Here is a 15,205-nt window from a genome sequence, read left to right as displayed (position 1 = left end):
CCTTAATTTGAATAATACGAATAAGATATGCACACACAATGCTTTAAAAAAAATTGAAATATGAGCAGTTTTTGAATTGCAATCGATAAAAAAATAAACATTTTTTTCTGTACTTATGGAAATTTCATTTCGCGTAACATTTTTACCTATCGATTTTTGAAACGTAAGGATAACTTCGACTAAATCCAATTAACCGACAATTAATTAAGCCGGAAAAATAAAGATTTTAATGAATATGTTGTTTCTAATCTAATCTTCTTTCTCATGTCAAACAGCAAGAAATCGATAATTCTATCGTAGGAAAACACCGTATAGCGCTATAATTGATGAGCTAGTCGTTGATTAACTTTATCGGAGCTTGATCGAAGGTCATTTTAAGAAAAACAAGAACATCAAGTTTTCAAGATATAATTTTTTTTTTCCAAGGAAAAAATATGTATAATTATATAAATTATATTAAATAATAGATTCCTTATCAACGATAAAATATCCTCTTTTTCTCTCCAAGATTAATTTATTGAATTCTGAAGAATATAAATAACGTGAGTTTGTATAAATCAATCTTTTGTCATGTGATGCATCTTACATTCTCGTCTCGCAAACAATGTTTGAAAAAAATAATCGACCAGGGAAAAAACAAATGTGTAACGTTTCGTAAGTGGCGATCGTACACCTATTATGCCATTTCGATTAATATCATCCTCGATAGATGAAAGCGCACATGAGATAAGTCCTTATTTTTTACGGACTATTTAGCGATATCAGAACTTTCAAGTAAGAATTAATACAAACAATCCTGCTGCGCTTGAGAATTCGAAAGGATACCTACTATAGAGAACACGTCTATCTACTAACAATAAGATCTTCCAAAGATCCACCGTTCGAATTTATATTCCGAAATCATCACCTCGCATTCTGCGAGCTTTAGTACAAATACACCTAAATCAATGTACAATTAACGACGTGTGACAACGTCCGCATTAATGTATTAATGTTGTCCATAACAAATACAATTATGCAACTCGTATATAATATATACGTATCTTCACGAGTATCATCAAAACGCTATTGATCATTGCATTATCGACCTTACAATAAGCTATCTAATATACAGCGGCACAACCACTCGTACGTATTGCTAGAAACACCGGGTGCCAGGACATTGTAATTTCGTTTAAGCAATCCGGGTGTAACGATGAACGCAAAAACGTTGTACTGTCTTCCATCGCGGACTCGTTGGCCTCCGCGAAACGCGCCACAATAATTTTCCGTCGATTTCGACATTCGTGTCGCTTCGTAAATCACGAAGACGGGCCTCTAAGCCTAAAGGGATAGAGAAAGAAATGTAAGAAAGTAAAGATTGATCGATCTGATAGAATAACGCGCTACAAATTGTCATCCTCTTGCAGCGAATCGCGGTATACACAAATGAAAGATGAGCAATCCATGAATCTTACAATCTCAGTATTTACACACTTCTTCCTCTAATAATATTAATCCTAATTATCCTCTATATCCGGTTACAGGTGTAAGAATCAGCTGAATCGCATGCGTTGAACAAACGAAGAGTCAAGTACGACGCCGGAGCTTCAGTGTCGCGGAGCGGCTTGTTAACGTTCGCTTCCAGAGGAGCATCTAGAAGAGACTAGCGACGAGAGAGAGAGAGAGAGAGAGAGAGAGAGAAACAAATGTTAAGTTACGTATTATTTATTTCACACACCACTGAGACTTTAAAAATTACTTCATCCGACATAATTGCGTATTCTCTTCTGCCTTTTCATGTTCTGTCCATACGCGTGAATTAACGTTAAGTGGGGGCAAAAGCAAAAGGATAAAAAAAAGAGAGACTCGTCGACCTAGAATAATTCGCGATTGTTAACTATAAAAATCACAATACCGATTCGCATTTATTTTTTTCCCCGTACGTTGCAGCATGATCGCTAATCGCATCGTGCTAATGTAGATGAATGGTAAGTCGCCCTTTCACTCATTGTTCTAGGTCTTCGAAGTGATCTAGAGCTAGAGCGCAGGCTCCGTCGTTTGTACACGCAGAAAAACTCCGATTTTCGCAATAAAACAATTCGTGACGATCGGTCGAGTACTGGAGCGTCATGTGTGTGTTAATCACGAACTCGCATCTACAAGCAACAAAATACATATGCAACAACCTTCGTAATATTTTTAATAAATATGCGAACAGCCATATAATAATTTACGTAACGGATAATATAGAAATTTCATTAACTTCGAAACAATCTAAAAATAGAAATTTTGTAAACTTCGAAACCACGACATCGATAAACTGTAAAAACGGCGGTTGCCACGCGAAGGGAGGCAGGGCGGAGTGACATATATGAAAAGGGAATAACATATCCAATTATCGTTTTTAAATGTACAAAGCCGTATCTTCGTGTGCGAGCACCGAATAAATTAATTTAATCGATCTCGTTGTAAACGCGGATCGAATTGTGGACGATCAACAATCAATACTTAGGCTGCTACAGCTTCGCTTAAGCGTAAAAATCAAATCTTTTCTCACATTATTTTGCCTTTTTTTTCCTTGTCTAAACGTCAGATCTGCATCATAGCAGGGATCCCACGGAGTTACAGATGTTGCCACTGGGTCGGCATCAGGTTGTTCGAGGACTGTTCGAACGCTCGGGTGACGGACTCGTGGATTCCATGACCGAGCCACATATGGTGCAGTCGCTGGTACTTCTCGTGGCAGAGATGCAATGGGTTACCGCGCCGCAATCCCTGATCCGTCTCGCCGTACTCGTCGAGATACGGCGGGCAGACGAAGGCACCGCGATTAGGAGGGCGTAACAACAGGATCTCGCATTCGCGTACACGCAGAAACATACCGACGCCGAAGCCGCACTTGTTCGCGTGGAACGTGCACGCACCTACCATAGTCTTGTTGTGCTCAATCTGGCAGCAGTAGCTCTGCGAGCAGAGCATCTCCCCGCAGACTAGACACATCGTCGGATTACGCGAGTCTTCCCGATCGCTGTTCGGACAGGTGAACTGGGACATCGAGTTGATGAGCTCGCTATAATCGTCCGGCAGATCTATTAGCTTGTTGACCTTCAACGGGTCCTTGATAATCGACACCTTCCTCTCGCCCGACATGTGATTCCAGACGGTAGGGTGTCTCCGCCACACGGCCATCAGCTTTAGGGCGACCTCCAGATGGGAGTAGATTAAAGCGTCGCAGGTAGTGGGCAGTCCCAGGTATTGACAGAGCTTCTCGTACGTGTCGCCGCGCACCTGCGTCAATTCGCTTGGCGGCGGCACGTCGGTCACGTAATGGAAGTAGATAGCGCAACATCGGAGGAAGGGTCGACAGGCGGCCTCCACTCGTCGCCATACGTCGCTGGCTCTCGGTTTGTCATAGTGCACACCTAGAATATGGAACAGGGCAAAGTCCATTTTGCTCTCGACGACATTCTCGTCCTCTCCGTTGTCATCGTCCTCCGTCTCGTGGCTGTCGAGTTCCATCGCATCGGTGAAGTCGGACGTGTACAGGATTTTTGCTATATGGGACAGAAACACAAGCTTGAGTACATGCGAATCAAACACGTCGCCCGTAATGATAGGCGTTGGATTTGGAGCCGCCTCGTGCGCCTTCGTGTGAAAGATGCTCGGCAGCGTGTTAATGAGCGGTACTAATACGCCGAACGGATCGATGTCGAAAATGCTGGGTCCAGTGGACGGTGCCTCTATCAACAGTGTCAGCAATGACGCCGCATACATTTTGATGTTTTCGCGATGCGCCCAAAGGTTTGCGCGGTTCGAGTAACTCGAACCCAGAAGGGTTGATACTCGCACGAGGTTCTCGAGACAGTCACTCTGTCGAGAGGTCATGGCGCCCAGCAGTGGCTTGTCCAGGTCGCGCAACAAAAACTCCGTCGCATGAATCGTATATGACACTGACTTCCAGGCTAACAAAGGCACCTTCGGCTCACCGTCGAGACAACCGAATCCCTTGTACGTGTGGTGCACAAAAATTGAAGCATACATGTTGAGCATGGCTTCCATTCTTCGCGCGATTAGTGGCCCAGATCGCGAATACTGCGTCTGGACCGGTTCCCAGGCGCCCTCGAGCTGCTGACGGAGGACCGTTATGGGATTGACTATCCTCACTTCCACTCGATTATCCTCATCTTTCTCTTTCTCTATGATCTTGCCAAATTTCCTGTTCGGCTTGCATTCCATTGTGAGCGACATTACCTTCAGCCACGTTTCGAAAGTAATATCCGGCTGAGGCTCCGGGGTTGGTTGCATCATTCCTAAGGGCGGTACGAGCAGAAGAACGGTGTTGCAGAGACACTCGCATAGCGGGCAGAGATACTCATGGTTGTCAGCGTCAAAGCTAGCCTGTTGCCGTGATCTATAGGGTCGCCGATTCTCCTTGGCGAGCACGAGGTCGACATAATCCTGCCAGCAGCGAGAGTGCATCACGTGGCCGCATGTGTTAACGTGCGGCGACATGCCCAATTTTGCCGACAGATACAGCGCATCAGGTTCTTCAAAGTCGCCGTGGCGTTGGCACAACACGGTAGATTGCTGAACAAACGCGGCTAACACCATTGCCGCACCGATTTCCGTCACGCTCTGATCCTCTTGGCACAGAATGCACGTGTACACTTTCTGCTCGCACAACCTACTAGTTTGACCGATGCCGACGGCAACTGGGGCACCTTCCTGACAAGTGGCCTCCGTCAGGTCCATGGCAGAACCACGATCATTGGTTTTGCTATTGGCATCCAAGCTTGCTTCTTCGAACAGAGTCGCATTCTTCTTCATGAAATGTTTCTGCATAGCTGCCATTTGCGCCATGATCTTGGCACGCTTCTGAGCTGCCATTTTCGTCCGCCACTCTTTATCCGTTTCCTTGGTGTTAGCATCAGTATCGCCCGCTTGTTGCTCCTTGAGCACAACAGGCGCCGGACCGGTCTCTTTTCCGCTCAAACTGGCGACCTGACGATACTTGGCCAAAACCCACGTGAGCAGATCCTTGTGAGCGTCCATGCGCGGGCTGCTGGTCAGGTTCTCCAGCAATTTGTAGATCTTCCATTTTGCTGCCCGCTCGGGAAACGCAAGGAAGGGATAGTAGCCGGATTCCTGTTCCTGCAACGCATAACCGATCAGATATAATACCTTGTGCACCTGCGGTTCGGAGAAACTCCTAGCTATGAAATTAAGCGCGCGTTCCAGCACAGTCTGTACGATGTGGAGCATAACGTCACACTGCAACAGATTCGCCACCAGACTGAACGATTCCGTTAGTCGAGGCAATTTCGGCGGCGGACAACATTCTAGTTCTCCCTCAGCTTTCCGGCGTTTTCGTTGAACCTCTTCGGATCTGCTGTGCTCTTCCTTCGTATAATGATAAAAGAATACGTTGTACTCCGAGTACAAGTTCGGCTTGAGTTCGTACACCCCCTTTGCCGATGTACGTACTGGCTTCTTGAAATCCGCTACCTCGCGCATCACTCTTTCCAATTCGCTCTGAACGTTGTAAACAACGTCCTCCGGTAACGTCTTGCTTAGCTCCGAGTGTGAGAGAGGCTTTATACACAGTTGCTGTATGATCTCCTTCTTGAGACGATCGTCCGCGGTCACCTGACCGACCCCGGGAACGTATCTCTCGCCGATGATCGTGACGAGCAAGCCCAAGAACTCCTCCACCAGATTGATCGTCTGCCGCATACCGTCCTCTTCCGGATTCTTCAAGGCGTTCATCTCGAAATCAGGCTGCACCCAGTTAAGGAGATTAAACCTGTTTAGGATGTGAATCAAGAATTCGTTGCTTTCTATCAGTGACGCGCCGACCTGCAGCAAAACGATGTCCCGATCGAGCATCTCGGTGCGGCACTTGACATTGTGATAGAAGTACAGCTGATTCAGCAGAGAGTAGCCGTTTCGTCGCCACATGCCCGCGTGCACCTGCGAGATCATGGCCTGCGCCGTCAACACGGGATCGATGATCTGTTCGGGCGTCGGTTTCATCGGATTGTTGAATTCGGGCGACTGAAAATGTAAATTGTATTTTTCCAGATGCAGAAACAGGCCGGCGAGGAATCTCGAGAGCGGCAGATGGATGGAAACTGGTTCGGACGCCACATCGTATTGCAGGCACGTTGCGCTATGATCCGCCAGTTCTCGCACCTGGCTCGGCGGCTGCTCAATTCCCTGCTGTTCGTATAGTTTTTTCAGAAGCGCCACGAAGGACTTGATCAGTACCACGCGGTCCGAGCTGCACCACTCCAAGGCCTGCGTAATGACCGGCGACAGTTTTATATGTAGATTGAACGCCGACTCCCATTCCGGCTCGTATTCCATATGTTGTCCGACTTGTCGGAGTACCGCGTCCATGCACTGCATACTGGAAAGAAGAGTGAACAACAGCGAGAGACCCTGTAAGAAACCACGTCTCAGATCATCCGTCCAGTCTTCCGGTTTTGCGCTCAGCAGGTACCGAAGGTCGTAAAGTACGTATTGCGCCCGCTTGAAGTTGTGATGCGGCATGTTTCTCTCAAACTCCAATTTTCCAGTAGCGTTACATCGTCGGGAGCTCTCAGATATGAACGTAGTCAGGAGGTTGAACAGCGCTTCGTGCCGCGCGATCAGCAAATGCGCCAGAGTCGGCACGGTGAACAACTGAACGGAGAGCGAGACAATCGAGAACGAATGATCGTGATCGTCCTTGATGAAATCCTTCATAACGGACGCGTAATTACTCGTGAATACAATGGAAAGCGCCTTTTTGCTCTCGTACTCCACGAGCATTCCGTAAATGAATAACCTGTGCCACACCGTTCTAGCCGATTTCCACAGTTGCGAATCTCTCGTGAGTATGCCCTCGACAACCGACATATCGGGTAGCTTCGTGTTGAGAGCGATGTTGCTAAACAGGACGCGGAAACCCTCGCAATGACTTATGAATTGTTGCAACCACGTGAGCAGTCTTATAGCGAACGTCTGATGGGCGACTATGTGAGTGTGAAGGACGAGCACCTTGAGCGGTCGATTGCTATGCCTGTACGTGAATTTCTCGACGTCGCCCCGCAATTCGTTGCAGTGCCGAAATATCGAGCACTTTATCACGGCTCTGCCCTCCCGGTCGACATTAGTCACGTACTCTACGGCCTCTTTGTGCGAGCACTTGAGAACGCGCTGGAGCATGTTTATCACCTGATCGAAGGTGTGATGTTCGTCGTTGAACAGCACGGTGCAGTAAGTATCAAAAATGTCCAATTGATCGAGCGTGAGCGAGTAAAATGCCGTGTCTCTGACGCAGAGATTCGACGGCAACGCCACGGTGTACCTCAGAGTCAGTAATTCGTAACAGTATTCCAATAACGCTTCAAAAGCCACTACCGCTCTCTCCGCGATGTCGCCAGGCAGTTTGTTGCCGCGCGACTCCTTCGTCCGCGTCCCCGCCACATGCGTCTCGCAGAACGGTTCCGTCTTCCAGGCTTCCGGGTCGCCGCAGTCGCAGCATCCGCCCCCACTGGACGTGCCCATTTTGTACTTGTGGTTTCGATGAGCCGACCGCTTGAAACAGTCCACGCAGAGAACGCACGTAGAGTCCATACCGCACTCTCTGCAGCTATACGTCGGTTCGCCCATCTTGAACAATCTGCCGCATATGGACGGTGGATTGTCCATCGTGCCGAGCTCCTTGAGAATCGCCTGCGGATCACCGCCGCAGATGAATTCCTCCAGGGTCCTGAGAAGCATCCTGTTCGCCGTGTCTTCGTCGATGACCCATTCCAGACAGTTGCCGTTACGCTCCGGGCTGTATATCTTTGGCACCCAAAGTCGCCAGTATTCTCTAAAGTTAATACTCGTCAGCGCTCCCTTGTTCATCTTCTCTGTCCACACATCCACGCATCGTTTGTTCGTGTCTGGAAACACAGGTTGCATCGAAGCGAGATTTATCTCTTCGAGGACCAGAGGCAGCTGCTGGCTTTCTTCCGTACTTTCACCACTCATTTTGTCTCATTTAAACTTGCCGCGTAACGTATACTGAAACATTAAGCATAAGAGAAAACGATGATTCGTAAAGAAAAATCATACTTTTAAAAGGAAAGTGACAAGCGTGCGTAGATAAGTACTAACCGACGGGATATACACGATAAAAGCGATTATAGAAGCAATCCGGGCAAGCGCATATTTCAACGCGTCCTCTCTTACGTAGCCAATTCAGCCAATATTTTATCACTGCGAAACGTGGCTATAAATTTCAGTAATCTCGCGCGCGTGTTCCACTGGAAGTTCGGATGAGTATACTCTTGGAAGATTCCTATTGCACACGCGTCGTCATCTTCAACGGGCCACAAAATCTGAAAGCACAGCCATTTATCGTGAGCTCACGTGCCAAACTGCGTTTAAATATATGGTGCCTACACTTTTAAATATTGCCAAAATATTCGTCGCGAATTTAACTTCTACATATATAGTTGCACACATGTGTATACGCATGTGTATGCGTATACACAAAGGAAACGCGAGATCCGGAGCCAAGAGCGCGACGACGACGACACGGGTGCAACTGCAACTGCAACGCAACGTCACCGTACTGCGTTGCAAGCATCCTCGCGCGCGCGTGTGTGTATATATATACGTCCGCGATATATCAGCGGATTAGTCGACGCGCGGCGACGAGGCGAGCGGGGAGAGCGAGCCTTTCTTTTTTAAAACGTCAAGCGAGAACGTTTCCGAGGTGGCGAGGACTATTTTCGTCGACGGGGACGGACACTCACTGCACCGCTGCTCACTGCTGTCGACGAACGGGTGAAGGTGCAGTCTTTGTTTCCCCCCCGCGGGCGACCAAGTTTCACGCCACCACCCGCGACGACGATTTTCGCGATCCGCGTCCACGTCTCGCCCCGACGGGCACAGACGCGCGCCGCTCCGACGATCAACCTCGCGACACCGCACTCTACGTAGCGCGGACGGCAGCGAGTGTTGACATGTCGCGGCGAAACGAAACGGACAACGGACGATTATCCTGCGCACAGCTGCTCGATGAGACGGAGAGCGGGAGAGAGGAGAGATATGTTCCAAAATGGCCCGTGTGGTGTGACGACCTCGCCACCACTCGCCACGATTCGCGATGCTCGCGAACCCTGCCGCGCGGTCCGGGACTAGCGGGACTACGCGAGCGCTCCGAGCGCTCGAGAGTGGAAGCGGAGTTTCTCTGCGCTCGGTGATGTCGCTCCGCGTTTCGTCGTTCTGCCGCACAGCTCTCCCGACGTTGTTATTCTCCGTTGACTCTCCACTCTCCGCAGAACGCTGAACTCCGCTCTCCGCTGCCGCTGGCGCACAGCTCTCCGTCGTATACTGGAGTTACCGCGATCGAAATTCCTAATATGGCCAGCGAAAAAAAACCGGCGAAGGCGCCGTCAAAAAGAGAGAAAAGCGCCGAGGAGATACTGACCGAATTCCAGTCGTTACGAAACGAACAGAGGATCCTGGCGAACAAACTGTCCGAGATGGAGATGGAGTTGAACGAGCACAAGTATGAGTCCACCCTAACCTGTACGCTTGCCCCTTTCGCTCTCGACGATCGAGAACGCGTCCCGCGACCGCGACGGGATGCTCGCGCTTTTTTTTTTCAAGCCTCGCGAAATACGATCGAGAGACGAGAATCGCCAATGCGAATAGAACGCGACCTCGTCGAACCCGTTCCCACTAATACGACTGACGTTTTAGAATTGTTATCGACACGTTAAAGAACGTGGATCCCAAGAGGAAGTGCTACAGAATGATCGGCGGGCTTCTGTGCGAGCGCACGGTGGAAGACGTGATGCCCGCTCTGGTGACGAACAAGGAACAGGTGCGACTTGCCGTATTCGTATTTATATCGTAATCTTCTTGGAGCGGACGGTCGGGATACCTGGGTACACCGCGATAACGTTCAAATGTATGTTTCAGTTGATGAAAGTGATGGACACTTTGAACGACCAGGTGACGAAGAAGGGAATTGAGATGAACGAGTACAAAGAAAAGCACAACATCAGAATCAGGGGACAGGACGATTTGCAGCAACAGGAAGAGGACAACGACAACAAGGAAGACAAGAGGAAGGCGATTGTTGTGAATCCCATTGAGATTTAAGCGTAATAAATATAAGCGTTCTTTTTTTTTTTTTTCGTATTAAGGCACATCGAGACGTGCCTGGAGAGTCCAGGTTGGAAAAGTAAACTTTCAAAGTCGAGCGCACTCTTAAATTAGCCTCCGTGTTTATTTATTGTGCCGTCTTGATGTACATGCCCGCGACGTTAACGTACATATTGCTAGGTATATTCCACGAGTGTATTTCGACCAAAAAAAAAAGGAGCATTCTGAGGTCTTGCAAAAATTAGGCTCGTGTAGATCTGCGACGAGGTCTTTCGATTACTTTGTATCTCTGCGTCAAGAGTGAAATAATAATGTAATATTGATACATTTGTGTACGCTGTAAGACATTTATTTTCACAGTTTTATGTTCATACACGCTTGTATATATTTTTAATCCGCGTGGAATGGAAATCTCATGTATATAAGTGCGCAGATATGAATCTTAAAAAATACAATGGCAGTTTTAAAAAACGAGAAAAAAAATGTGACGCATTAAAAAAAAACGTTGGCGCGAGCTTCAGTCTTCGAGCGCGACGGTGAAGACTCGAGGTACGGTTGGAACTTGGGGAAGCCTCGTTTAACCGCCATTTTAATATACGCATAATCCTTCCAATCGCGCGAGGCGTCGCATAGGGATTTGCGACGGCACACGTGCTCCGCGCGCGCGAGAGAGAGAGGGACTTTTCTCGCGCGGCGTACTACATACGCAGGAATTCCGGCAGGGGCGGCAGGAGACACACGCGAATTTATTTTCCTGTCTGGAGAGAGGACGACGACGTTCCGGGAGTCGTCGAGAGGGGCGTGCGATCGTGGGATTCCTGACACGATGCGGCCCACACCGCGCCGTGCACCGCGCTAATCGGAATCTCGTCACCGGTTCCCGACGACGATTATCCTCGTCGACCGGCGGGCTCGCGCGAGACTGCCCGTGTGTTTGTGTGTGCGTGTGTGTGTGTGTGTACTGCGTGTGCCCATTGGCGTGTGATCCTGCGAATCCTGGTGGACGTGCACGTCAAGAGTCCGTGGACTGTGATGGCGGCGTTGTTGAAGGTTAGTGGACGTCGAGGTCGAATAAACAAATTTCTACGAGCTTAAACTCGCTTCCCTCCTCGGGGCTTCGCCCGACCGAGGGTCGCCCGTTATCTCGCCGCGGGCCGCCGCGATAACGGGCGCGTCTCGACCATGCAAAACGGCAACTCCGATATCGCTATTCGAAAGATTTTTTTTTTTTTATTGCATCGACGATTCAGCCCATACGTTGCGACGGTCCGACGATTGGTCGAGTTCACGTCGAATATCCGGATCAAACGTCGTTCCCGTGGCCTCGTGTTTCCCGCTCCTTTTCCCCACGTCTTAAAATACCCCTTTATCACTCATCTCTCGTTTGTCACTGACACGCAGCATTGATATTTAGGATAGGACACAATTCACATTCGAGGACAAATGGCCGTACATGCGTCCAATCATACTGAAACTGCTCAAGCAAGAGCCAGTGACGCAAGGGGAATGGCAGGATCTGTTTTATTCCGTTCACGTATGCCTGTGGGACGACAAGGGGCCTCCCAAGTTACACGATGCTCTGAAGGAGGATATAATGGCTTTTATAAAACAAGCTCAACAGGTGAGAGAGCAAGAGAGTATTGCTATCGAGCCAAACTCAAGACTACGCCCTTGATGTACCTTCTTTACGTGTTTACACGTTCCACTGAAATAACTGAATATTATGACTTTGTACAGAGAGTTTTAGCGCATCAAGAAGAACAGGCATTGTTGAAGGCGTACATCACCGAGTGGAGGAAGTTTTTTACCCAGTGTAACTATTTACCAACACCGTTTAGACAACTAGAAACATACCTCGCCGGAAAAGGGACTTCTACGCAGAAGAAGAATCAGCCTGACGACGTTGTTAGAAAGGTAAAAGCCTTGTGATACGTGATGTAATGTCTTGTAATATTGCGCGATCTTCTTTCCGTTATACAGCTAATGTTGGACAGTTGGAACCAAAGTATATTCAATGAAATAAAACAAAAACTTCAGGATGCAGCCATGAGATTAGTGCGAGCCGAGAGAAACGGCGAGGCGTTTGATTCTCAACTAGTTATCGGCGTTAGAGAATCTTATGGTAATAAAAAACATCCACAAGTTTATGTATAACAAAATATTTTTCGTTGATAATACAGTGTTGTAATGCTTTCAGTGAATTTGTGTTCAAATTCGTCGGATAAGCTCCAGATATATAGAGATAATTTCGAGACGGCGTATGTAAACGCCACCGATGAGTTTTACAAGATGAAAGCGGGAGATTATCTGAATCTGCACGGTGTAGAAAATTATATGCGTTACGCCGATTCGAAGTTGAGAGAGGAGGAGGCGCGCGCTCAGAAGTACTTGGAGCCGACGAGTATGCAACGATTAACGGATTGTTGCGTGAAAGTGTTGGTCGCGACCCACACGTCAGCGATACTCGCGGAATGTCCACAAATGATTCAAAATAATCAAACTGACAGTAAGTAATCGCTTTCCTCGTAATTTCACAATATGAGTCTCGGTTTACGACGTCACCTCTGTAATTGGCGCTTATTAATGAAAGCGAATAATTGTAGAACTTCGCCTCATGCTGAAGTTAATGGATAGAGTGCCCGACGGCGTCAATCCTATGTTGAAAAATTTGGAAGACCATATCTCGAACGCAGGTCTAGCGGATATGATGGCAGCTGTAGACGTTATCACTCAAGATTCCGAGAAATACGTGGAAAGACTGTTAGATCTTTTCCATAGATTTTCCACGCTTGTTAAAGATGCGTTCGATGATGATCCGCGGTTTCTTACAGCACGAGATAAAGCTTATAAGCTCGTTGTGAATGACGCAACGGTATTTAAATTAGAATTGCCTACTCGGCAGGGCTCTGGAATCGGTGGCGCGTCCGTTTTAAATAATAGACCTATTACTAATAATAACGGACTAGCCGAATCGAAGTGTCCGGAACTCTTAGCGAATTTCTGTGATATGCTTCTTAGAAAAACGCCGCTCAGTAAGAAATTAACTACTGATGAAATCGAAAGTAAATTGAAGGATGTGGTCGGTATATGCGATAAGATAACTATATCCATATGAATTAGAAACCAAATCTTTTCCGATAAAATTTATTCCGTACCACATTTTATTTCAGCTGTTGGTGCTAAAATACGTTCAAAATAAGGACGTGTTTATGCGTTATCACAAGGCGCATTTAACTAGACGGTTAATATTAGACACGACAACGGATTCGGAAAAAGAAGAAAATATGGTAGACATGCTTCGTGAAGTCGGTATGCCCGCGGACTTTGTTAATAAATTAGCCCGTATGTTCCAAGATATTAAAGTATCTCAAGACCTGAATCAACAATTTAAAGAACAATGTCGAGCTACTATTGCAGATAGTATAAATATCAAGGTAGCTATACGTGTCGTTTTTTCGCAAATGTACATGTTTTTATTTAAGATCGGTATTGAAAAGAAATAGGAAAGATATGTGAAAAAGGTATATAGGTGTATAGAGATATTTTAAAATATATTAATCTGCTGTTTCTTGAAGATTCTCAACGCAGGCGCATGGGCCAGGGGTAGCGAACGCGTCACCGTGAGTTTGCCGCTTCAGTTGGAAGATTATATTCCGGAGGTCGAAGAATTTTATAAAAAAAAGCATAGTGGCAGGAAGCTGCAATGGCATCATCATATGTCGAATGGCACGGTACTTAACACGTTAACAAAATTCTATCCGTGCTCGTGCGATACTCCAAAACATGTCGATCCTAACTTTTAATGCATATTTCATGGCGTGGACGTTTCAGATAACATTTGCGAATAAAGTGGGACGCTTCGACATAGATGTAACGACCTTCCAAATGGCGGTGTTGTTCGCTTGGAATCAACGACCCAACGAAAAGATCTCTTACGAGAATCTCCGGTTGGCGACCGAGCTTCCGGATCCCGAGTTGAGACGAACTCTGTGGTCTTTGTGTGCCTTCCCGAAGTTAAAACGGCAACTTCTTTTGGTGGAACCGCATGCCACTACCCCGAAAGATTTTGCGAACGATACAAGATTTTGGGTTAATCAAGAATTCGCTATAGTGTTAGTATTTATTTTTTGTGCGAGATGTGCGTCGCGCAACGCGCGTTGTATATTCGTTTGGTTTGATAATTATCTCGTTTCTGAGTTTAGTATTTATTAAATTATTATTGTAATTACTAATTGCGATATTTCTACGTTAGAAAAAATGGCAAGATGCAAAAACGGGGGAAAATTAATTTGATAGGACGTCTTCAATTATCAACGGAACGTAGCAGAGAAGAGGATAACCAATCTATTGTACAACTCAGAATATTACGAGTTCAGGTATAGTAAACATTTACATGAAGCAATGTGACATAACACATAGAAAAATATCGATCGACATTTTAATTGGTGGCTATGAATAATTCTCATCTTTTGTGTGACTATAGGAAGCTATCATCAAGATCTTAAAGATGCGCAAGAAGATCACTAATGCGCAGCTACAGACCGAACTAGTGGATATATTGAAAAATATGTTCTTGCCGAGTAAAAAGATGATAAAGGAACAGATTGAATGGCTCATTGAACACAAATATATTCGGAGACACGACGATGACATTAATACGTTTGTGTATATGGCATAACACGGGATTATATATACATGCGAGATTGTTCGAGCTCTGTGGTTAATATTATATTTTTATAAACAAAAAAAAGGATTTAGTTTTCTCATGTGTGAGGATACGTTCGAGTCCATCGCATTGGTGCGATTATGTTTCACCTGTTTTCTTACAGTTCAGTGGAAAGAAAGAAAGGACGATGTACCGCTGCATTCAGTCTTGAGATCAGTGAGATAAGAAGTCGATAGGACAAGTTGCAATCATCTCCACTTGACAATTGCTGACTATTATACGTGAATAAAGTGAAATGTATAACAAAACTGGAGAAAGTGTCGCAATAATAATAAGAAAGATGTACAATATTGTACTACGATGAAACTAGCATTTATCGTTTATTTTGGCATTGATCTCTGTTAA

General features: G+C 46.5%; 3 protein-coding genes across 7 annotated transcripts; 2 read left to right on the top strand and 1 right to left on the bottom strand.

The window, feature by feature from the left end:
• Positions 1 to 392: 392 nt before the first annotated feature.
• Positions 393 to 9,102, bottom strand: Ubr1 (Ubr1 ubiquitin ligase). Of its 4 annotated transcripts, XR_013259424.1 has the most exons (4): positions 8,419 to 8,554; positions 8,131 to 8,354; positions 2,540 to 8,037; positions 393 to 2,138 (listed from the first exon to the last, which is right to left on the bottom strand). XR_013259424.1 is itself a non-coding variant. In XM_077421783.1 (3 exons), the coding sequence occupies exon 3, from the start codon at positions 8,002 to 8,004 to the stop codon at positions 2,605 to 2,607; it is 5,400 nt and encodes a 1,799-aa protein (XP_077277909.1). In that variant the 5' UTR covers positions 8,005 to 8,037; positions 8,131 to 8,354; positions 8,775 to 9,102; the 3' UTR covers positions 393 to 2,604. The 4 variants fall into 4 exon arrangements, 3 of the variants coding, with proteins under 3 accessions (XP_077277909.1, XP_077277908.1, XP_077277911.1); XM_077421783.1 differs by lacking the exon at positions 8,419 to 8,554 and adding an exon at positions 8,775 to 9,102 and having other exon boundaries at positions 393 to 8,037; XM_077421782.1 differs by having other exon boundaries at positions 393 to 8,037.
• A 133-nt stretch (positions 9,103 to 9,235) lies between these two features.
• Positions 9,236 to 10,461, top strand: Pfdn2 (prefoldin 2). Its single transcript, XM_077421849.1, has 3 exons — positions 9,236 to 9,532; positions 9,727 to 9,850; positions 9,949 to 10,461. The coding sequence occupies exons 1-3, from the start codon at positions 9,384 to 9,386 to the stop codon at positions 10,129 to 10,131; spliced, it is 456 nt and encodes a 151-aa protein (XP_077277975.1). The 5' UTR covers positions 9,236 to 9,383; the 3' UTR covers positions 10,132 to 10,461.
• A 372-nt stretch (positions 10,462 to 10,833) lies between these two features.
• Cul5 (cullin 5) lies at positions 10,834 to 15,166 on the top strand. 2 transcript variants are annotated; one of them, XM_077421796.1, is made up of 12 exons: positions 10,834 to 11,184; positions 11,549 to 11,755; positions 11,872 to 12,048; positions 12,115 to 12,256; positions 12,332 to 12,640; positions 12,738 to 13,213; positions 13,305 to 13,568; positions 13,710 to 13,865; positions 13,966 to 14,246; positions 14,387 to 14,510; positions 14,618 to 14,853; positions 14,964 to 15,166. In XM_077421796.1, the coding sequence occupies exons 1-11, from the start codon at positions 11,167 to 11,169 to the stop codon at positions 14,810 to 14,812; spliced, it is 2,349 nt and encodes a 782-aa protein (XP_077277922.1). In that variant the 5' UTR covers positions 10,834 to 11,166; the 3' UTR covers positions 14,813 to 14,853; positions 14,964 to 15,166. The 2 variants fall into 2 exon arrangements, with proteins under 2 accessions (XP_077277922.1, XP_077277921.1); XM_077421795.1 differs by having other exon boundaries at positions 14,618 to 15,166.
• The last annotated feature ends 39 nt before the right edge of the window (positions 15,167 to 15,205 follow it).

Source organism: Temnothorax americanus, unplaced genomic scaffold (assembly GCF_048541705.1).
Source record: "Temnothorax americanus isolate GAGA-0224 unplaced genomic scaffold, ASM4854170v1 Scaffold7, whole genome shotgun sequence".
NCBI classification, from domain to species: domain Eukaryota; kingdom Metazoa; phylum Arthropoda; class Insecta; order Hymenoptera; family Formicidae; genus Temnothorax; species Temnothorax americanus.
The sequence above is the reverse complement of the archived record's forward strand: the minus strand, read 5'-3'. Positions and strand labels throughout refer to the sequence as shown.

Excerpts from the sequence above, each read along its gene's own strand:
- Ubr1 (XM_077421783.1), bottom strand. The coding sequence starts at position 8,004 with ATGAGTGGTGAAAGTACGGAAGAAAGCCAGCAGCTGCCTCTGGTCCTC.
- Pfdn2 (XM_077421849.1), top strand. The coding sequence starts at position 9,384 with ATGGCCAGCGAAAAAAAACCGGCGAAGGCGCCGTCAAAAAGAGAGAAA. Across the intron at positions 9,533-9,726 it reads ATGGAGTTGAACGAGCACAA|AATTGTTATCGACACGTTAA; the intron begins GTATGAGTCCAC and ends CTGACGTTTTAG. Across the intron at positions 9,851-9,948 it reads TGGTGACGAACAAGGAACAG|TTGATGAAAGTGATGGACAC; the intron begins GTGCGACTTGCC and ends TGTATGTTTCAG.
- Cul5 (XM_077421796.1), top strand. Across the intron at positions 12,257-12,331 it reads CGGCGTTAGAGAATCTTATG|TGAATTTGTGTTCAAATTCG; the intron begins GTAATAAAAAAC and ends TAATGCTTTCAG. Across the intron at positions 14,511-14,617 it reads TCAGAATATTACGAGTTCAG|GAAGCTATCATCAAGATCTT; the intron begins GTATAGTAAACA and ends GTGTGACTATAG.